This window comes from Cladophialophora psammophila, assembly GCF_000585535.1.
Source record: "Cladophialophora psammophila CBS 110553 chromosome Unknown aczJe-supercont1.14, whole genome shotgun sequence".
Classification (NCBI taxonomy): Eukaryota; Fungi; Ascomycota; class Eurotiomycetes; order Chaetothyriales; family Herpotrichiellaceae; genus Cladophialophora; species Cladophialophora psammophila.
The window spans coordinates 430,506-452,691 of NW_006912935.1; the positions used below are offsets into that span (position 1 = coordinate 430,506).

At 52.0% G+C, this 22,186-nt stretch overlaps 5 protein-coding genes across 5 annotated transcripts; 4 read left to right on the top strand and 1 right to left on the bottom strand.

Moving 5' to 3' along the window:
* Nucleotides 1-103: 103 nt before the first annotated feature.
* Nucleotides 104-900, top strand: A1O5_08706 (uncharacterized protein; the record flags this gene model as incomplete). Its single annotated transcript, XM_007749287.1, has 3 exons — nt 104-163; nt 219-332; nt 397-900. 3 exons carry the CDS (start codon nt 104-106, stop codon nt 898-900), a joined length of 678 nt encoding a protein of 225 aa, XP_007747477.1.
* A 4,377-nt stretch (nt 901-5,277) lies between these two features.
* On the bottom strand, nt 5,278-6,429 carry A1O5_08707 (uncharacterized protein; the record flags this gene model as incomplete). The annotated part of the gene is made up of 1 exon (XM_007749288.1): nt 5,278-6,429. The coding sequence occupies one exon, from the start codon at nt 6,427-6,429 to the stop codon at nt 5,278-5,280; it is 1,152 nt and encodes a 383-aa protein (XP_007747478.1).
* Nucleotides 6,430-7,769: 1,340 nt separating this feature from the next.
* On the top strand, nt 7,770-9,084 carry A1O5_08708 (DNA polymerase IV; the record flags this gene model as incomplete). Its single annotated transcript, XM_007749289.1, has 2 exons — nt 7,770-8,564; nt 8,647-9,084. 2 exons carry the CDS (start codon nt 7,770-7,772, stop codon nt 9,082-9,084), a joined length of 1,233 nt encoding a protein of 410 aa, XP_007747479.1.
* A 621-nt stretch (nt 9,085-9,705) lies between these two features.
* On the top strand, nt 9,706-12,075 carry A1O5_08709 (uncharacterized protein; the record flags this gene model as incomplete). Its single annotated transcript, XM_007749290.1, has 1 exon — nt 9,706-12,075. One exon carries the CDS (start codon nt 9,706-9,708, stop codon nt 12,073-12,075), a length of 2,370 nt encoding a protein of 789 aa, XP_007747480.1.
* A 6,620-nt stretch (nt 12,076-18,695) lies between these two features.
* On the top strand, nt 18,696-21,043 carry A1O5_08710 (uncharacterized protein; the record flags this gene model as incomplete). Its single annotated transcript, XM_007749291.1, has 3 exons — nt 18,696-18,801; nt 18,972-19,070; nt 19,128-21,043. The coding sequence occupies 3 exons, from the start codon at nt 18,696-18,698 to the stop codon at nt 21,041-21,043; spliced, it is 2,121 nt and encodes a 706-aa protein (XP_007747481.1).
* Between the last annotated feature and the right edge of the window lie 1,143 nt (nt 21,044-22,186).

The window sequence follows — 22,186 nt, forward strand, 5'->3', positions numbered from 1 at the left end:
TCGATGGACAACTTGGGAACGATGAGCACAGTGATGTATCCACGGTTATAGTTGATAGCAGACCAGAGGTTGTTCCCCATCCCTTGCGAGACTGACTCCTGCAATGGCAACCACTACGGGATGGGCGCAACTACGTCAACAGATCAGGACGCTGGAAAGCCAGGTATGTTGGCTATATTGCCTTGGAGATCTGCCATATGACTGATTGACTTTGCAAGACTGAAGCTCTATTCCATACCTATTCACAATATGCCTCCACTCCCAATCTGCCCCCAACACCGTCAGACGATGAACAAAGGAACGAAGCGGAAATACAAGAGTTGCTCGAAAAGGTGGGAGACACTGCTCGATCATTCCGGTTTCTCGGTTTCCATTCTAATAGTTTGGGACATACAGCGTGAAGGATTAGTCTCCCAACTCGCCCGCCTACTCGACTCCGAAAGCGCCTTGAGCACATCCAGCCTCAAGCAGAATAACCTCTCCCGCCACCGCGAAGTCCTCAGCGAACACCGTCAGGAACTTCGCCGCTTGAAAGGCTCCATTTCGGAAGCTCGAGACCGTCAACATCTTCTCGCGAATGTGCGATCCGACATTGACGCCTTTCGATCGTCCAATCCAGCCGAGGCCGAAGCCGAGTACATGCTCCAAGAACGGACTCGACTGGACCAAAGTCATAATGTTATTGACGGGGTATTATCTCAAGCGTATGCCATCAACGAGAATTTTGGCATCCAGAGAGAGACTCTGGCGAGCATCAATCGACGTATTACCAGTGCCGCGGCCCAGATTCCCGGTGTGAATGGGTTGATTCAGAGGATCGGGTCAAAGAGGCGAAGAGACGGAATCATTCTCGGGAGCTTCATCGCATTTTGTTTCCTGATCCTGCTTTATTTCAGCTAGTAGCACACAATGGTGATGGCACCACTTGAAGACAGCTATCGGGTGTTGTGCATTCGAGGGCACCAACCTCATCAGGGTTTCGAGGATCCCATCAATGTCCACCCGTTCAAGTCGGTGGTTCAGCTTCTCAAGGCGCCCAGCTCAGCGATATTCCTGCACTCTATGGACACCACATATGGACATTGGAGCCAGCATTTTCAGAAAGAGTTCACATTTTAGCGCACCGTCGAAGATCTACTAGTCACTGACTAGGGGTTCCCGTCAAACTAAAATCAATGTGTGGTTGGACAGGCTTCAAGACTTGAAAACAGCTAAGGAATTGTCCTTACATGCATACCAGGTCCAAGCAGGACTATCCTCTGAGACGGTGTCAATGCATTTAGGGAGGCAGATATAAGAAGAAGAAATCAAAAGTCATCCGGTTACTCGCATTCTGAAGCGGGCTTGCAGGAGAATCCAGATGGGCAGGAGATTGCAACATCAGACATGAAACTGAGTGGCCGCATCTGACTTTATCACTCTATCGAAGGGAAGGGGCCGCTTTCGGCGTGGTCTGCAAGATGTGCTTGTAACAATATTGTCACGAAGCTGGTCGGGAAGCAAAGCTAGCGACATGTTTTGCAGAGCTTTATTTATAAGATCAATATGGCGCCTGGGAGATGGATTGCGGGATCTGGGTTTGGTGCACGGCGCACGCAGCCATTCAATGCAACAACGTCAATCTATTGCTTGTCACTGTGCATTGCAAATTTCTCATTCCCCTGCTCTGCGTCATAGTGTTTGTATATATCGACGCTTCCCAGCAAGATCCCTTTCCAGGACACCGAGCGGAGACAGTAGAATATGGTCTTTGCACGATGAAGTCGTTGCAAATGAATGAGCAGTCCAAGAGCGAGTGAAGGCGAGTCGCCCTTGCCATTGCCACGGGAAATCCTTTTCTCTGTGTTGTGTTGCTCCCCCAGATCGGGGTGGTCCGTATTTTTCTCACCTCACCCTGACCGGGTTCAGCCTTGGCCTTTATAGAGCCTTGCCAAACAACAGGCAGGTATTACTACTTTCCTCCTGCGAATGGGACGGCGTAATACTACGGTACCTGATCGGAGGTGCGGATTGGTATTCTGCCCAAAAGACCTTGTTCGGATAACACGGCCCGTCGCCCAGCAGGCGGGATTCCCTGGAAGGCCCAAACGGCGCCACTCGCTCCGCATCAAGGCGTTTGGCGTTTGGCTCGTTCGTCCAGTCTCTGCGAGATACCTGCTTGTACAAGTACAGTAATAACCCTTCCTTCCGGAGCCACCCAGGAGGACCTTTTGATCGCCTGCGGACGTAACAAGTAGAAGCTTTGCGAACGGGAACCCGAGGACTTGAAACAATGTCTTCTTATATTGCCTTTCTTTGGGGACCTTGTCTTGCCTTGCCTACGTAGTATTGTCTTGCATCTTCTCCCTCCTTTGCAAACAGACGGGACGCGCGTCACATCACATCAACCGTGGAGTGCAATTCTGTTCCTCCTTGGACCTAATATGGAGTAAGGAGTACTCATGTGTACGTGTGTGTTTGGTACCCCGGTACCACACCCTACCAAGTACGTAAGTACGTAGTATTATATTCGTACCAATTCTCCATCTGACATTCATCTCCTTCGCACGGCTTTTCGGCTCGCAATTCTCGCTTCCCTGCGTTTCGCTTGTTCCGGCCACTTCCCGCACGAATGAAATATAATAACGGCCTTTATACGAGGGCCATGGATCCCAGATCGCTCCATCTCCCGTTCTGCATTGTAAGCGTTCCAAGGTACGGAAGTATGAATGGATTGTAGCTAACAATGCGACCAGGCACTTCTTTTTCCCTCTGCTCGAGGTATATGCCTCGACGCTTAATAGGTACGTGCGCTTTTGCGTACTTCCCATCGCATGGATATACTTGTATGTACTTGAGACCGCTGGCGCGCTTTCGCTCAGCGCGTCCCGCATGGGAAGGTCCGGGATCGCTTGAGAGAAACCGTCGGGAAAAGGAAAGAAAGATGCCAGCTCTCGTGAGATAATACCTAGGCTTACTTGTAGAACTTTAGGGAGGTCCCGCCTCCTAATCGGCAAACGTCAGGGCCCGGAAGAGTTGCTAATGAGAAGGAAGCGCTTTGGGGGAGAGGGGGGGGGGGTTAAACATTCCGGCTGAACTGGGAACCAAAGACTGCGCGTGAGTGAGAGATTCTCAGGGGACTCGAGAGGACGGCAAAGCATGTAACAAGACCAGACTGAAGACTGATGAACCATGAAAAAAAATTATTCCTGTCAAGCTTTTTTTTTTTCCGGATGATGTATCGGTGTATGTTGTAGCCAGAACAGGGAACCGACATGCGCTCATTCCCCCTCGGGGAGAGAGACGCTGAGACCATTTTGGACCATTCAAGACCCTTTTCTTCGACCAATGTAACATGTTGGCGGTGGCATTTGGCACGCACACGCAACAGACACACAGACCACCATTAGTTTGCTGGGCTTGTCCATCTTGTCCTGTCCTGTCCCGCCATGGAGGGGGGGAGGCAAAAATCCCGCTCCCGGTTTCCCGCCTTTGCCTCTGTGCTCGACTACCCAGTACTTGGTCTTCTTCTCCCAAGTAGAGGACTGACTAGATCCTCTCTGCGCACGGCAATGCACGCACCTTAACGTCCCTGGAGCTGAATGGGGGGGCTTTAAGGTCGTCGGTATGCATGCATGCATATATACAGGTTAGAAAATGTCCACGGGCTACGTAATAGGTCCGGTGTCAAAGGGAGAGAGGTACGTGGAATAATAATGTCGGCTTGGTACACATGGTGTCTGCTGTACCCAGTATGCCGGCTGCCAGGAACAAGGGCAGCATAAACAAGGCGAGGAGGCGAAAAGTCGAAAATTCCGCGACCACGTTGGGAGAGAATGGTAGGCCCATTCAGCTAATGAACGAAGGTCCCAAGGCTGCTTCGTCCTCATCCTCGTCCTCGTCTCCTTCTTGTATCTTTCTCTTTTTCTTTTTTCCCCCTCCTCTCTCCCCGTCAATGGACCCTGTGCAAGTGGAGTACTTAGGCGATTGGCCACAGGGTTTCATCAAACATTCCCTTGTGGGTGCCTTGGTAAACGGGCATCCTTTAGAATCCCAATCCCCTTCCCAATCTATTCATATTACTACTTAGCTTTTTGTTTTCCCATGTGGCCCTGCATACATCATCCGTCCTTTCCCCATTTTCAATACTAGAACCTTTTTGTGTCCCGCCATACATACCTTCCCTCGACTTCGGCCACCCGTGGACAACACCCTGGATTTATATCCCTCTTGTTCCGGGTCCGCCGTTGTTGAAATACTCCGTTCGTAAAATTGCACAGACTTCTCCATTGTCTCGGCTGGGCTGGGCTGGATCCATTCTCAACGTCATAACAAAGGCAATACGAAAAAAAAAAAAAAAAAAAAGACAGAAGGAAACGGCTGTCGTCGTGGCTGCAAACGTCCCTGCCAAAACCCACCATTGAAATTCTGCAATTTGGTTCGCGCGCCGTCTCTGGAGAACAATGAGCATAGAGATCCTCATGAGTCTGTGAGACAGAGTCGGCGCAGAAGCCCACGTCGCCGGCGAAAGCAAACTATCGCCCATGCGCATATAAGGATATGGAATATCAATCTCTCCAGTTCTTCTCAGCAGAAGAGTCCGTACCGGAACTGGCATCAGACCGCGAACCGGACTTCCAGACCCCAAACGACAACAGGGTGCAAGACCATCTCTTGCGAACATATTCTAGAGACAAGCGGCCATAGTTGGTCCCGTCATTGTCAGCGCTCGCCGGAATATTCTCAACTCACCACACCCGGGGGTCGACCCTTCCGCCACTCTCGAATTTTCTCAATCTCGGACCGAAAAAACGCACCCAAGACACCTTCAGCCATCTCCCCGTCGCTTTCTGCAGACCTCCAATTCGAGACGCGAACCTCGGACGATATGTGCATATACTACACCTACCACTTCAGTTGCTGTCCCGGCACAGCCCGGCCAGCACCGTACTATGTCCACTCGATGTGCGACAGAGCATCAAGTCCCAAGAAATCTCCTTTAGGAACCGGCAGCGTGAAAGTGACGGATCTGAAGAAGTGTAAAGTTCAACATGAGATCCTTGACGGGGCAGAGGCGGACCAGCCATGTCCGAAGTGTGGGTCAGTTGCCCCCTTGTGTCCCTTTTACGGATATATGCAAGAGTGCGTATCCTCAGGGGGTGACGGATTGCTAATTCTCTGCCGTGAAAATTTAGGACGAGGCCGGAAAATTGTGAGCAATAATGCGTGTGTTTCGTGGGTGGGATGAGGCGCCGCATTGGGATGCTTTGGGAATCGCGATCGGTATTGGAATCATGCTCATGCTGTGATAGCCGCGGGCATGGCGTTGCGCTTCTTGGTGGTTACCGTCGACTTGTTGATCTCCGCCGTTGGTGCTTTTGGTTTTGGAGTGACGGACTTGGTTATAATTCGGGAGGATGTCTGTCCTAGATCTTGTTCCTCTTGAAGCAGTCTCCGAACTGCCGCATTCAGACCTTCAACCTCTCCTTCCCATGCATGACCGCTCCCTGCCCATCGAATTTTGCAGCTTGAGTCTACCAGATATACATATCCGACTTGAGAGTTGAGGAGACCCATCGCGTCGCGCACTTCATCATTAAGCCCGCGGCGAATATCCCGGGGCAATTTGATCGTGAAATACTTGCTCCAACGTTCTTCTGGTATCGTCTTTCTCAGACGCCCACGGAACATTCTCACGAGCAAAGCCCGTATCCAGTCACCTTGAAGGTTGATATCCACTCTCTGCAGCTGACCTTTGCTTTCTTCGATCATTTCGTTCAGTTCCGGATTATTCTTGACGCTGACGAAGGTGTCGACCTGTTCTTCCGCCCAATGGCCCGATTGCATAGCTATGACAGAAATCTTGCCCATCAGAAGGGGAGTCGTGTCACGTCCGCCTTGAGGTCCATCACCTTCTTTGGCCAGCGTTTGGCCCCAAATGTTGGGAAAGTAAAGTGCCTTTTCACGTTTGAACAATCGAGCATTCGAGACAAAACTTTTCCCCTTAAAATGGTCAACCCGTCGCCATTCTTGAAAGTAAGGACGGAAGAAAGTCCGCAGGTAGACCCGCCGCCGCTCGAGTGCCTTCTCGTAGCTTGTGAATTCTTCGTGTCTTTCGCGGAGGGTGCGATTGTCAATGGGACTGTTTTGACCAGGTCGTGGGGGACGTTCGAGACCGAGCGGGCGGGCTAGGACCGAGGGGGTGAATGTCTCGCCCGTCACTCCTCGTGGGATTGGAATTCTCGAAATAGCCGAGAGGTTTTCAGGGTTTCGGTCCAGACCTACATGGAGGGGGATTGTTGGTTTCTTGATTTCGATTCGGGCTTTGTCCGTCCTCGGCGAATTCGAGCTTGAGGTATTGCGTGATAAATTTTGAAGTCGCAAAAGGCAGCGGCTATGAGGGCGTAGTGTAAGGGAGACGAAGAGACTGAGGACGTCCTTGCGGCCCATTATGCGAAGGACTGAAGGTCGGACTTGATGGCCTCTCTACTGATCACCCCCCGACCTTTATTCAGGCATGTGAGTGTGAAACTCTATGAGCTTCAAGTCAACTGCAGCTTAAGCTCTCTACAGAAAGATTGCTTGGCGTCATGTGACAGCGCGTCAATATCGTGTTCAGCTGTGAATGGGTAGAGTAACAAACAGACAACGGCTCGTCCCACCTCACCCCGCCTTGATTCACTGGGAGGTCCGTTATTGAGAACCAACCTGCGAAGTCAGATTCCTGTCACTACCTGCGCTGCATGCGGCAATGTATATAGAAATAACCCACATCCACAACAGACAAATCCATGCCACCATCGACATATGCCAAAGATGTTGTCCTCAGAAGAGAAGAAGAAAGAAAAAGATCAATTCTTCAAAGATTTGTATCACCTAGACAGTCTCGACGATGCGGACGGCAAAACGGAAATGTATTTGCCAAAACAGTCCCTCAAAAGGCCTCCACCCATACCCAATACCAAAGCACCTAGGACCGAATCAACCAAAAATAGGGGTGAGATGGATGGAAACCAACGGAAGAGGAAGCTGTCACAAACCATCCCTCGGCCTGAGCAGAGTCCGGCACTGCAATCTTCTCGCCCTAGGGCATCCTCTCCCGTGTTGGACCCATCCGGAAAGCTGAAGACTCGGCGGAAAAGAAACATAACAGACCTTTCGAATCTAGCGGAACGAATGAATGGGTCGGGCCTCCCCAGGTTGAAACCCTTACCAAAGCGGATCAAGATAGGGCCCATCCTCCCTGAGGAACAGATATTCAAAGGACTTGTATTCTGTATGGTAAATGTCCAATGGCCACCCTTCAGCTGGCTAATGCATCGTCAGTTTTTGTCCCTAATAATGATGATGATTCCGGTGCCCGCATCCGCATCCACCAGTCTATCCAGTATGGTGCTCAGTGGGCACATAAGTTCTGTGAAGAAGTCACACACATCATCGTCACCCAGGACGACCTCGATGTGACAGTAGTAGCCAAATCTTTCCCTTCGAAACAGATTCCGGTTTGTGGCCACTTCATTTCACGATTGCAACGCTGACAATTGCCATAGAAGGGTTCGGTTCTTTTGCGCCAAAAGTGGCTTTTTGAATGCTGGAAATCTGGATTTCTTGTAGAAACGCGTTGGCGCCGCTTTCAAGTACCAGGCTCAGATGCGATCAGAGAGACAGGTCGTAGCATTGCTGCACCTGACATAGACAGCAGAGCAAACGTTCAGGGTCCAAGGGCAGACAAATCGCTTCCGATTGCCAATGAACCAGATAGTAACGTTCAGCTTCGCCGCGAATTTGGAATGGGCCCCAAGACACTGAAGTCGAAACCTGAAGGAAATATTGATGAGGATCCACTCGATATTGCGATAAAGGATGTCCAAAATGGCGCCGGTCTGCATCTTGATTCTGATGAGGACTCCGGGAGTGATGATGGAGCTGAATCTCAACTCGTCCTGAACAAGGAACACAGCAATGGAAGAGCACCCATGAAGGCCGCCGGATTCCTGTGCATGGAAAGCCATGATGGAAAAACCCAAAGCGAGAATCCGAATGCTGAAACAATGCAGAAGTTGCAAAAGATGGCAACATCCTATGGTCGAACAGGTGATCAGTGGCGAACAAGAGCTTTTCGGCAAGCAATAGGAAAACTTCGGAAGCAAGGCGAGTTGATTCGAACCAGCCATCAAGCTCGTGCGGTCGGTATTGGCGAGAGCATTGCGTTGCAGATCGAAGAAATCGTCTCTACTGGAAAATATAGACGACTCGAGTACGCGCAGAATGATCCTAGGAATCAGATTGTCAAGCTCTTCATGGGGGTGTATGGCGCCGGCGAGACAACCGCCCAGAAGTGGATCGCGCAAGGTTATCGATGCCTAGCAGAAGTCTATGAGAAAGCCGACCTGAACGTAAATCAACGAGTGGGCATCGAGCACTATGATGACTTCCTGCAGAGGATCCCTCGCGGCGAGGTCGAGCAGCACGCTGCGGTAGTAGAGAAAGCACTCAAAGCTGCAGATCCAAATCTTCAATTGATCATCGGAGGTTCTTATAGACGAGGCAGCAAAGATTCGGGGGACATTGACTGCATCATCTTCGTGAGTTCTCTTCTTCCTTGGAACGTGGTTACTGTTTTCGGGGGAATCTGTAAATAGAGGAGCAGACTAACGGATTCGACAGATGCCCGAGGCTGGTATCAGCCATATTCGTACCCTGATGCTGGATGCTGTTATCCCTGGACTGATGGCTCAAGGGTTCTTGAAAGTGGTACTTGCTAGTGGCAGTTTTTCGGATGACGGCTCGTCGAAGTGGCATGGAGCATCTGCCTTGCCAGGTGCTAATGTTTGGCGCCGGATCGACTTCCTCTTTGTACCATGGGCGGAGCTAGGAGCAGCATTGATCTACTTCACTGGGAACGACCTCTTTAATCGGAGCATGAGGTTCCTGGCAGGGAAGAAGCAGATGAGGCTGAACCAGCACGGATTATTCAAGGACGTCATGAGGGGACGTGGACGACAACGAATTAACGATGGGACGTTGATCGAAGGGCACGATGAGAAGCAGATTTTTGAGATTCTTGGAGTTCCGTACCGGCCGCCCGAGGAAAGGAACGTGTGAAGGGGGCGACTTCAAAGATGAAGTAATTATGCATAGCATTTTTGCATCAACCACGATTGCCTTTGCGAATATTGGACGTGGAGTGCTCGAAGTGCAGTGGTTAGAAGAGGGGAATGGAATATATCGCGGCTTCGGGAACTCGGCGCCTTGGCGCACGCCGGAGCTTGGCACGGGAGCAGCCGCCAGCCAATAGAGGCCGAGACTAAATGGCTCACCGCCCTAACTTTCTCAACACCGCCTTAGGGACCGCAAAATTCTGCCAACATTTTCACTTCACTTCCGCAGCCTGGCACCCACCAAGGCACCTGGTAAACATTGTAGAAACAGCGTCCTCGCTGTCGTCGTTGTCATTCTACTCAAAAGCACTCTACTGATCCCAGTTCACGTCTTCAGCGAAGCCGTGGGCTGGGGTTCGGCTTCGTCAAATACCCCATCGTCCCTCCGACATCTCTGCGCGACATCATTATCTACTGCTCAACCAACCGCCTTGTCCGATTTCTGTCCGCCGGCGGAGACACTCATCCATTGCCCAATCTCGTGAGTCGATTCTGATACTGCGCGACATCATACAAGCGGAGCGCACTGACAATTCTTGGACAAGGATCGGCAGAATCTGTGACCATGGGACGACGACCCAACCCGCTGATGGCGGAGTTCTTTGAACGCGGTGCCAAGATCGGTGATTCCTCGAACCGTTATGAACAGACCTGCAAACGATGCGGAGAGCACTTTTCGCGAGGCCGCACTGAGTCCATGGTCACTCATCTGACCAAAAAGTGCACGGCTGTGTCTCACGCCGAGCGGACCAAAATCATCCTGCGCCTTCACGATCTAGCCCTCCCAGACGTCCATCCTTACATCGACCCTATCTACAACCCTCAGACGGCTGAGAATGATGGAACACTGGCGAAGCAAGACGATCGCAGCAATGCTGCTGTTACATTGTCATTTGGTCAGGATGGACAGAACTTTGACGGCTTGAATGTCCTCGCTGAGGCTTCTCGTCGTGTTGGTAGCAACGCGCGAGGCAACACTGGTTCTACTTCTGTAGATCGAGATGGTCACCCTGCCCGGATTGCTCGACCACACGAGGACGCACCACTTGATCCTCGACTTGAGGCAGGCGCCTTTTCTCGTTCTCTCTTGCATGATGATGGTATAGATGATCGTGACAATGGTTTGTCTACCTTTCAACCCGTCTGCGTATCTTTCAGAAGGCCAAACACTAATCTGCTTTGCTCAGCCTTCTCTGCTAGCACACCTGCAAGCCTTCCACCACTCTACCATTACATGGGCAATATACCTCCAGCTCCTCAAGGCGCTTTGGCTGGTCTTCCTCTGGTTAGCACCCATCCACAAGATCTCCCCTCAATTGCAGCTACGGCGCATGCGACAATTGACAATGGCTCTATTATGGACACCGATCTGGATATGTCAAACGATGTCCCTTCCGCACTTCTCGGAGAACTTCATGAAAATGGCTTTCCTCCGCAGGGTCGACAACCATATCCGTGGCAAGCAATGCTCGGGACACAGCCAATGGAACAACTGACCATTCCCACTCAGCCTGTCCCCGCACCAGATCTGCCAACCCTTCCGCCAAGAGCAATAGACGGCCTACACTCACAAAACGGTGAATCCGTGAACCAACATCTGCGACCAATTGCTATGAACCCGATTCGGCAACCAGATCAGCTCTCTGAGAACGCGGAATCGCTCTCACAAGCCCCCAAGCCTAAAGTCCGTGGCAGATTTGCACCTGAACGCCGTAAGGAAGTCCGGGAAATTCGAAAAGTTGGTGCTTGCATGCGATGCCGCATGCTCAAGAAGACGTGCTCCCAAGAGACACCATGTCAGACCTGCGCTGCTGTTGAAAGTCCTCGCCTGTGGAAGCATTCCTGTGTGCGTACCAGACTCAGCGAGGCCTTTCCACTCTACTTCCTTGGGCTGCATGGAGTTCTGGCGTATCACGAAGTCAACATGTTGAAGACCCGAGTGCGTTTTACATCCTTTCCCGGGAGGATTGAATGTTTCCACTTCGCAGACCAGAAGATTGTAATGAAAGGCCTTCAACCGGACCCCGACGCCCTGCCAGAGACATCAACCAGACATCCATACCCTATTGAAGTAGAAGATATGGTCGTTATGGATCTCGACACGGACAATTTGCTCCCAAAGGTCGAGCGATATCTTCAGGCCATTTCCTCAAAAATCGTGGATCAGGAACCATCTCTTGTCATGCGGGCGAGTCTTCAGATTGCGCAAACCATCAAACAACGCCAGCAAAGCAGCGTGTCGACTGAGAAGCAGGATAATCTCGTCTCAGACGTCATCGAACTGTGGGTAGCAACGTCAATACTCATCGAGCATAAGTTGAAGGCTTCATTTGCAACAGACACTGGTCTTAGCGATGGACGAGCTTTGATCAGTGAGACGACCAATGAGTTTTTCCATCATCTCTTGAGCCTACAGCTTCGAGCGGCGGTCGAGAAACGCGCCAGCATCGTGTGCAGAAGTGTCATGAACCACTTCGAACAGCGCGTCTTGTCCCGTCGTGGGAGCAACAATTTCGAAACATTCTTGATTGCATTCGTCTTGCTCAATTGTGTGGAGCGCATGTGCTGGTTGTATCGATTCTGGGATGTTCGCAGCCAAGAGGTTAAGTGGCCACTTGATCAAAAACCAGCACACTATGCAGAGAAGGGCGAGACATTTGTGCAGATGATCCTAATGATGATCAATATGCGACAAATGGAGCCTAAGATTAAGGTCGACCTGCATTCAGGCTCGATTGCTACTTGCATCAGTTCTGATACTGCTCTTGCTGAATGGCTTGAAGCCACAGGATTCACTAGGGACCTGGCAGCACATTTTGCGCTTGGATTGTTCGACGCGGATGATAGCAGATCCCTGGATGGAGTTTTTTCCGCGCGTTTGCTCCAGGCTCCAGGTCTGCCGACTCGACAGAAATCGAAGGACTACTTGTGCTAATCGAGGTTCTGAGTCTCATGAACAGGCGTTGGGTGCGGGATTGGACGAATTGTATCAACATTAGAGCAATTGGCGGTGTGGGTTGGCATTAATGAAACATGGAATTTTGTGACCTTGTCGCACATGAAAGAAAGATGCTACGGATCCCCAACGAATGTGGTCCCAGTCACAGATGGAATTTGTCATGATGATGCGAAAAGAGCTGAGATGTCCCATTTATCCATAACTGAAAGGAAAAGGCCTTTGAAAGGAGGGGAAAAAAAGAAAAAGAGAAAACCAAGAAAGAAAAAAAAACTGTACAGAGTCAGATGAAGCGACTCCCACTTGAGTGGCTGAAGCCCAGCACCGCGACGTTGTCGAGAAATGACAGGCTGCAAAGGCTGACAGGAACAATTCGAGTTGGAATTGAGGAATCGGAGATTGATTCAATGTCAAGAATCGGGCAGGACTGAAGGAGGCAGGCTGCGCTTTGCCCGGCATCTCTTGTTGTACGAGGTACTGCCCAGACTGTGCTTGCAACTAGATTCTTCTTGTTGACTCTGTTCCCATCCCTTGATTCACCAATTTCTCGGTGTCAAGCCAGTGTCAGTCACTGAAACATTCCTCAAGAATGATGGGTTTAATTGCACACATGAAACAGACCGCAAGAACCAGAGGCCGGACCCGGGTATTGCGGAACACTCCTACCGTTGTTTCCTCCAGATTTTGTCCTCCTTGACCTGCGACGTGCAAGTGATCGTTGTTTCCACTCGGTGACACGAACCCGAAAGCTGGGAACCCCCAAACCTTGGGCCAATCGGTTATGAGGTCAAAAGATTAAACATTGTTGATAGACCTCGGATCGAAGCCATGGTGTGAAGCACAACAGAAAAGAGACGAGGTTGTAAAGTGATACAGAGGCAAATGTTCAAGGCGTGGAAACAGGGAATGATGAGGTTGATGGAGGATACCACCTGCCGACAACACGTTGGACAACAGACGGCGACACAGCTTTTTGGGAAGGAGGAGGGGGGCGATCTTGCATGACCACATGCACGTCAATTGAAGAACTAGCAATAAGGTGCCCTGCTGAAGTGGGCTGCAAGTGCGGCTCGCATCGTCTCTCCCGAGGCGTCACCACGCCGATGAGACCCAGCTCCTCCAGTCTTCGTGGAGGGATGGATGGTGTCGAAGGGGTCACACACCCCAAGATCAAAGGCCTCGATCACCCTCGTCTTGAGGTTCCAATTTCGACACCAGATCCGAGTGCCATGACTTTACTGGGCATCGTCTCACGTCGACGACAAGACGACACCAAGCTCAACGATGCAGCCGTCGAATAATGACAGGATCTCTACCTCAGATACGGAACTGCAACTACATAAAACCAGAATCCGAACCAATTTACTGGGTAAGCCAAACAGAAGTTCAGATGGTCCCGTTTGCCAATTGCTCCCCCCTTTCAGGCTAGGTGCCAGGCAAGCCAGGGTCAGGCTACCAGGCCTTTCGATGAAGGGCTCTAGGAACTATGCACAACGCCGATCGGACTCGCTTGTTGCTGCTGAAGACCACACCACCATGATCAACAACTGCAGGCATATGTGCAAGCCTGGGGCGGGCCGAAGGCCGTCCCCAGACACCGCTTGATCTTGGGCGATTCTAAGGCCACTAGGCTTGCCAGGTCAGCGCTTCCAGGTGGCTCGTTTTTAAAACCAATCGCCAGGTGTGTGCATCAGAAACCTAGCCATGCTAGAAAGAGCCACCATTGTCTTAAGCTCCCTGGTATGGTATTCTCGAAGTCGGACCAGAGCATCTAAAGTCCAACTACCCTGATTTTATTTTGGTGGGGGGGGGAGGCAGAGGGATAGAGGTTTGAAAGCTTTGCGGCCTTGCAAAGTAACCCTCTCCATTGTCGCTGAGTCCAGCGTAGATGTCATGTTTGTTTAAAGCTCTCTAACTGTTAGCTCGGCCACCTTAGATAGTGCCTATTCACTGTAGCCGTAGAGCCAATGTTCTCTTTGTTGACCTCACAAACAAAGCCTGGTCTTCACAGCAGCAGATTATCCGAAGCACTCCGGGATGAGCGAGTCGCGGGTAGCCATCTCGTCCCGATACTCACACCGCCTGTCAGAAAGAATTGACCGAAACTGCTCCCTTCGCTACAAGAAGGAAGAGGGTGCTCCGAACATGCCTCTAATATTATCTCAGAAACAGTGGAAGCCAGATATTACCAGGCCGCTTCTGTTAAGCGCAAGGTTTTCGATTACTAGCAGTAAGGTAAGAAAGAGGTCAGAAGTTCCACCCGTCCTAATAGAAGATAAAATTCTCGGTTGTCGAGTAGCTCAGCCGTCTCTGCTATATATACGCATGATCTCGGTTCCTTTCCCCTCCAACAAGGTCAATTCAGAGTGTTTTCATGAGATAGACTCAGATCCAGCTTTACAGAATGCGGTAGGCATCTTTTCTTTGATGACTTCATCGTTAGCCTTATCGGGAAGGGGAATCTTTGCAATGGAGTCACATCGACCGAGGGTCCAGCTTCGTCCTTGTCAGATGTAAGGCCAAGCGGGAAGCCCCATAGCTAGGCAGAGCCGGAGCTGGTCAAAGGTTGAGGTGAACGTCTCGACGCTCGGGCCACCGGGCGCGTTGGTTCAGTCTTGTCCAAGTTCAGCTGGAATTCGAGGCACCCATGGCAGTCGCCTCAGACGTGACAAATTTCGCGCTTGTCTCGGTGGACGCGGTCCAAGGAGAACATGATTCGTCAGGGAGAGGCCCAGAGAATATAGTCTAGACTCCGAGAGGACCAGTTTTTGGCGAAAACGAGGTCCGGTCATGGCGAGGGAATAACCTGAATCAGCGAGACTCCACGACTTGATGCACAACGCAAGCCAACTACAAGCTCGCAGTTTCGAACTCGTGATGGAATAAAGACCAGAGTAAGCACATATACGGCGGAGATTCCAGTCTCCATACTCGGGATACCAGTCTCGTTCGGGCTGTCAGTGATATGAGCATGCTCTATACCGCCAGAAAGGGAGGAGTGGAAGAAATACCGGGTATGAGACCTCGAGTCAAGCATGCCGGGCGGAGGGGCATGGGCCAGTCAGGATGGAAGAAGAATGGATTCCTGAATGAGCACTGCTTCCGTGGACCATCCGCTTGTGGGCTTACACAGTACTCGGTACGGGAAGAGTCAATCGAGTACTTACGTATGTGTATTTGGTGGCTTGGACGAGAGATGCCCTAGCTAGGGAAGTTCGCGTGGAGGGCGTTGGACGTAGAGGGAGGTGGAGGAGGAGGAGGTGGTGGTAGTGGTGGTGTGGAGATGCAGCCAGGGCACTGAGGGCAATGGTTACGCATGTGGGTGAGCAGTTGCGAAGCTGAATGGTCACAGGATGGTCATGGGGATCTTGGAGCGATTGGCCAATGGTATCAGCTGACAGATGGCTTGCAGGTCACTCGCCGACTTGATCGCGGCCGAAATCAAGAATTTCTCGAACCGGAACCCTGAAGCTTTGCGCTGTTTGGGAATCGAGCATATCCGGAAGGGAAGGGCTAGCCTAGCGACTGCTCACAGGTTCGCAGGTGCCTAGGCTCGTCCGAATGCCGTATGATGAGTGGACGGCAGCCATGGTGCTAGCTGGTCGCCATGACCGAAGGAAAAGGGAACCATGGATAGGCATTTCCGCCACGAGACAGGGGTATGGGAAGGGACGAGTTTTCTGGAGGGGCAGATGACCTGAGATGCCGGAATGAGGACAGGGCGTCGCAAGCTGAATGGTGGGATGGGTTCGGCAGGCTGCGCTGAAGTGGGAGGATGAGAGGATGAGAGGATATGAGGAGAAAGGGAAGACTGTGCTAGAGTCTAGCTCGCGTTATGCTCCCAATTTGCTCGTTCCGGCCACAGCCTGGATTTTAAGACCCGAGAGACAACAGACTTGTTAGCAGCATTGAAGGACGATTAAGTTTGGGGAGCTCGATGGATGATGAAAGACACTCAATGCTAACGGGAGCCTAATACCCAGTAGAGTCATTGGAGTCATCAGCTACCACTCTGGTCAGTGGTCAGTGGTCCCTGGCGACCGCGCACACCGCACCCACAGCGCCCGCCTGACTGCCTAACTGGGTGGACCCCGGCTCGTCACCGGAAGCCTTTTGCTGCACCCCGTGTCAGTTTCCATGCCCACAAGCACCCACCAGCGCCCAGCTATGTCCTTACTTGTTAGGTACCTACCGACCTAGTACCTACAAGTAGGCAGTTAGGTAGCCTCTATTTGTGGCGGGCAGGAGTGAGCCCAAGTGAGCCCCAGCTACCACCCCTCTGTAATAGATGGGTAAAACTAGGTCCGGGTATACCATCCTTGGGTACTAGGTGCCCATGTACAGTTAAAAAAGACAAGAGCGACTGTCCAGTCTGCAGAAGTTGACGTCGTACCGTATATCAATTGTGCAGTTAGTACCTCCCTAGGCTACTAGGCTAGGCAGGCACCACCCCTGTTCCCTGTTTGCCTGTTCGCTGCCCGGCATCTTCTCCCTTCGATTGCTATTCTAAACACCCTCCCTCGTTCCACCTCCCCCCTCCAACCTTCCAGTTTAGTTAGAGCAACCCTACTTACTTAGTACTTGGTAGTCGCATGTGCCGCCTAAACCGTATCTCGCTCCCTGCCTGCATCAATCGCACGTTGCCGTCGCCGCCGCTGCATCAAGCATTTGCATATGCTTCCCGCATGCACGCACCACGCGCACGCAGCCCCAAGAAACCAAAAAGTATCATCAGAAGTATCAAAGCTACTGTGCAATTGCATTTGAATGATACTAATCATCGTCAGCTCGTCCTTTGACTCCTTGACAGACTTGAGTCCCCACCAGTTCCCCGACTCGACCATCGACCCGAACTCGTCTCTGTCTCTGTCTTGGAGTGGCTTACTGCTTCCCACTCACACTTCACGCTCAACCACAGACCACACACCCTCGCCCTCCCCGCTCTCCCTTCGTCCCTCCAATTCTTTCGTCCTTCCCACCTTTTTCGCCATCTGGCGCATTGTCTGGCCGCACATCTCCCGCACCTCTCTGCTGCGAGGCTCTACTCCCTGCCTGTCCAATCTCGACCAGCCCAATCCACTTCGATCGAAAACAATACTCAAATCATTGAGAGACGGTGCGCCTCATCCTCGCCGGTCACCACGATCCGTTCTATCCCTGCGGCGCCAGCCTAATCGCCTAGCTGCCCCGGCAGCACTGCGGAAATACCTCAAAACAACATCCACCTCCCAAAAGTGTATCGTGTGGTTCAGTCGAGGGAGATCCACCAGCCCATTCAAGAGTACAGGGATACGGAGATAGACTAAACCTCTTTGCCTGGAACACATACCTGCAGCGACGCCCGCCTTAAGCTTGGACACTCGGCACCAATTCCTGCCTGGTTCAGGCCTCGCCGTGTCTTTCGCCGCAAGCAAATGTCGAATCGGTCATCCCCCAAAGTGCCCATTACTGCGTACAGTCAGGGTTAACACAATCAATCATCCGGCTCGGTGGCTCTCTTTTTCAAGCCCGCGTCGTCCCAGACCACAACCTTACCCATCAGCAATCAAATCAAACCGTCATCTCGCCTTTCGCCTTTTCATCCATTTCCATTTTTATCCTCCATCATCATCATTCTCAGTCTGATCGCACATTCCCCAGATTCCATCTCCATCCAACCGTCATCAACCTGGTCTTCCAGTCACGCCCACGGGAACTCGGTGCACAAACTGATCCTAACGTGCCATCGCTGGGCTATCGCCACCGCTAAACAATTGGACTGCGCGTCCCTAAGTCGCCAAAAAGTCGAATCTCCTCGGCAAGAAGTCGTCATTTTACGAACACACTCACCATTTTCGGGCGGGGGGGACCACCAATTTTGACTGACTGACGGTGCCTAGACACAAGAGGGAAACGAGGAACCAGTCAGCGAAAGAGCCGGAACTAGGGACAAGACAGAGAGGGGGGGGGGAAAAAGGAACAGCCCATTTCTTGACTTGCATCTGCAAGCCCCGAGCGCCATCTCCCGCTCTTCTCTTGTACTTCCGCACCTTTGCGACAGGCAGCTCACAGATCAAAAAGCTCACCACTGACCGACCGACTGGCGTTACCAGCCGACCAACAGCGCCTCTTTTTTGGCACAGAGGGCCACTACTGCAGCACTAAAACTCCCCCCAGTTCCCAGCTGCATCCTTTGCCGTCCACCTCCACCAATCTACCTCCCGCCGCGGCCACTTGGTTCCAGCATAACCCTCGTCATCCTCGCTAACTTTACTTTTGCTGCACGCCTGCAACCGTGCTCTGCACCTGTGCACACCTTGCTCCCGCGCCTGTCTTTGCTATCTGTTGCCGTCGCCGTCGTCGTCGCACTTCAATATTCCTATTGTCGCACATTGCTTAAGAGGCGGGGAGCTGAGGCACTCATCAGACGCAGGCACCCTCCCTCCAATCTTCAAGTTTGGGTCACCCAGCTTTGTGCTGCCTGGCAGCTCCTGGCGTGCTGATGCGGGTGCTGAGCCTGCGCATCATCACCACCACCACCACAATCGCCTCCTCCTCCTCCTCCTCCACCACCACCACCACCAACACCACCACCATCATTTCATCGCCGCGGCGTTGAAATGTCCATTTATCCACCCACTCGCCAGCCTACAAATGCTTTGAATGGTGTCGGCGACATGAGCGATGGTGCAGGAACCATCGATCCTGCAGCTTTGAACGCTAGTGGTATGCCCTTTTCTATTGGTTTTGTAGCCTGACCACTTGGAACATCATCAGGCATGCGTCGGTCGAGGTTTGACTCATGGATGGCATGGGCGCATCATCGACTTCACTCGACCCTTTCCTTGATTGAAACTATCTGTCGCGTGCCTTCGCTGACTGCGTGCGTCTAACAGGTGGATTGATACAGTCATCAAACGAGTCAGGCCCGCGGGGCATCAAACGAAGCCGATCTCCCGAGCAATATGGCGAATATCATCCGGGCGACGATGATGGTGAGTGGCGGTGCATCTTTTTGACGTGCCAGAGTGTGCTAACGCCAGCATTTCCAGGCCCGCGCAAACGTGGCCGGCCGTCGAAGACACCCAGAACTTCTGGAGACTTCACTGCCAACGTTGATGCTCTCCCAACACCTTCCAGCCAAACCTCACCAGAGCTGAACCAGACACCCAGAAATCAAGCAAGCGCACTACCACCAGCCTCGACGCCGGTGCAAGCATCACCGCCGCGAACTCTTCCCAAATCAACCATCAAAGCTCTACCGACGGTCAGGGACCATACTAGCGACGTGCTGCAACCTGAAGGAGATGAATATGTGCCGCGCGAGTACGATGAGGCGGGCGAGAAAAAGGTGGACCAGCTAGGATATCTCCATGGTGGACGAGAGTATAAGATCCGGACGTTTACCCTTCCCGGGAGAGGGCAGAAGCTGTTTATGTTGGCGACGGAGTGTGCGCGTCAACTCCAGTACCGAGATTCCTATCTTCTCTTCAACAAAAACCGCTCTCTCTTCAAGATTATTGCTAGCGTCAAAGAGAAGGAAGAGCTCGTCAATCGCGAGATCCTGCCATATTCGTACCGGTCGCGCCAGATCGCCGTGGTGACGGCGCGCTCGATGTTTCGTCAATTCGGCAGTCGCGTCATCAAAGACGGTCGAAGAGTTCGAGATGATTACTGGGAGGCCAAAGCGATCAAGCAAGGATTCACCGAACAGGATGCCGCTGGCGAGAAGCGACCCGGAGCCGCGAGAGCCAGAGAAGCGGCAGCCCAGGACCAGCTGAATGCTCGCGCTAGCGTCGTTGCGGCCTACGGTGACATTGTCTATAGCAATGGGCCCGGCTACGGAGCTGTACAGCCGCCAGCTCTCCATTCCGGGATTGCATCAACCATGGCTCAAATGGCTTCTTTCGACCCTGCCTACGAATCGAGATACAAAGATATTGTGCGACCGAGGCACGACATAACAGGCCCGCCATATCAGGACCTCACTCGATCAAGTTCCGATGTCGAATTGGCAAGTCAAGCAAGTCATGCCGCCGAATACAGCAAAACCATTAATCAACAAAATAGATACCGGCGTGGGCTTGTCGATGACTATTGGCGCAGACCACATGAACCGCCCATATCGACACCGCCTCCCGCGGAAGCCGAAGTAACAACGACAACCCATCCGTTCTCGTCGCCCCGGTTCAACACGAGCGACGTCCCTTCTAGTCAGCCTAACGCAATATCTCATTCTTCCCAGCCTCTGCCGTCATCGATGAATCCTCCTTCATTCCCCCTTCAGCAGCCTCCCATCCAATCGCCCATTCGACAACCAAATCTGCAGCAGTCCTTCGCTCGCGAATCTTCACAATATACCCCCCAGCACCCGGGCTTTCAAAGATCGTCCTCAAGCCTCCCCATCTCACAACCCTCTTCCCAACCTCAGCCATTGCCCTTCGGAAGTGGGGGATTCCCTCACGCTATCAATCCACAACAGCAGCAACAGCAGCAGCCGCAGCCGCAGCCGCAGCCGCAACAACAGCAGCAACAGCAACAACAACAACAACAGCAACAAAGCTGGGGAGCTCCTCCACCGCAGCCTCACCAGTCACCGGCTCTTCATCGTATGACTACACCTCAATTCTCACCCAACCTAGCACAAGGACAGATTCCCTCGCCTTTGCCCGGTGGCACACATGCTAGTCCGTCTCCACATCCGCAACAGATGCAGCCACCACAGATGCCATTGCTCCATCATCAAGGGAGTTCTGGGGGAATTGGGGGACAGCAGCTTTATGGGCCTGGAGCAGGACTACAGGCGATTAATGCTGCTGCAACATACGTCGGTATAGGGAACAGGGGCATCTACCCCATGGGGGGACAGAATCAGTTTATGCAGCCCAATCCTCAGCATGGACAAGGATGGCCTGGCTCTCAGGGCCAGGGTCAGGGAGGTGGACAATGGACTCAAGGGTTTCAGTAGGGCTTTGACCCGATTGAATTTGAGATTTAAACCCCCCACAAAAGGAAGAAGGAAAAAAAGAGACTTGAGATTGATAATCGACGAAGGGACCTTCTCCCTTCTAATGCATCAGTTGGACGGGATCCGACTACTTCTGGGAATTGTATACTCAGTTCTTCGGTTGCCACTTGGATCACAGGACAGCACAGGACAAAGGCACATACAGTCAGATATCTTGTTCACGGGTTTTCTGTTGCATGGAATGCATTGGGAGTGGGTTGCATAGCGAGGCGGGCATATGAGCAATCTTTTTGAGGGTATGGACAGCTGAGCATTCTTGTCGGGAGGGTGCACAGTGAAGCGCGTGGAGTGGAAGCGGTATGCATTGAAAAGGTGGAATTACAAGCACCAGTGGGCCTTTTCTAGGGGGTTTCATCACCTTTTATTTTTCCTCATCTTCTCTCGATCATCCCTTCGTATCGGCTCTCTTTTGTTGAGGGACAGGCACAGGGAGATGGACGCGTTCAGTGTTGACGAGTCGGGACACCTGTCTTTCTTTTCCTGCTTCTTTCCAAGGTACCTTTTGCCGTTGTTTCCTGTATCATAGCCTTTGGCATTTGACACCCCCTGTTGGCTTTTCCGATTCTCTGCTTCTATTGCATTTGAGGGATCCTCATGGCATTGGGAACGAGGGACACGAAGGGATGGGAAACATGTTGCGCAATCCGCCTTTGGATCAACCTCTACATACCAGTTTTAATTTGTGAATTTGAAATCGGATTTTCATGATGGAAAAACAGCGCCTGGTCTCTCCCTCACCCTCTCTCACTCTCACAAGACACTTGCACCGAGCGATTCAAGACGAGATGCAGGCAGTTAAAGACGTCACCACGCTATCAGGGTGAGTGTTTGGCATCACTTCACATCGTCTTGCTGCTTCCCGTTTGTGCACACCAAGAATGATTGGCTCCACGAAGCAAGCAGCATCATTCTCCCACGGGCTGGGAACGAAGAACGAATGCTTCAACGTGCCGCTTCCCTAACGCATCAATGACGGCAGGAACTAATGACGACGAGGACGATTGATTCGGACAATGGCGCCGAAATAAGCGAAAAGACGTTGAAAACCTCCCCTCCGGCAGATGAACACTATGAGGGTGTGTT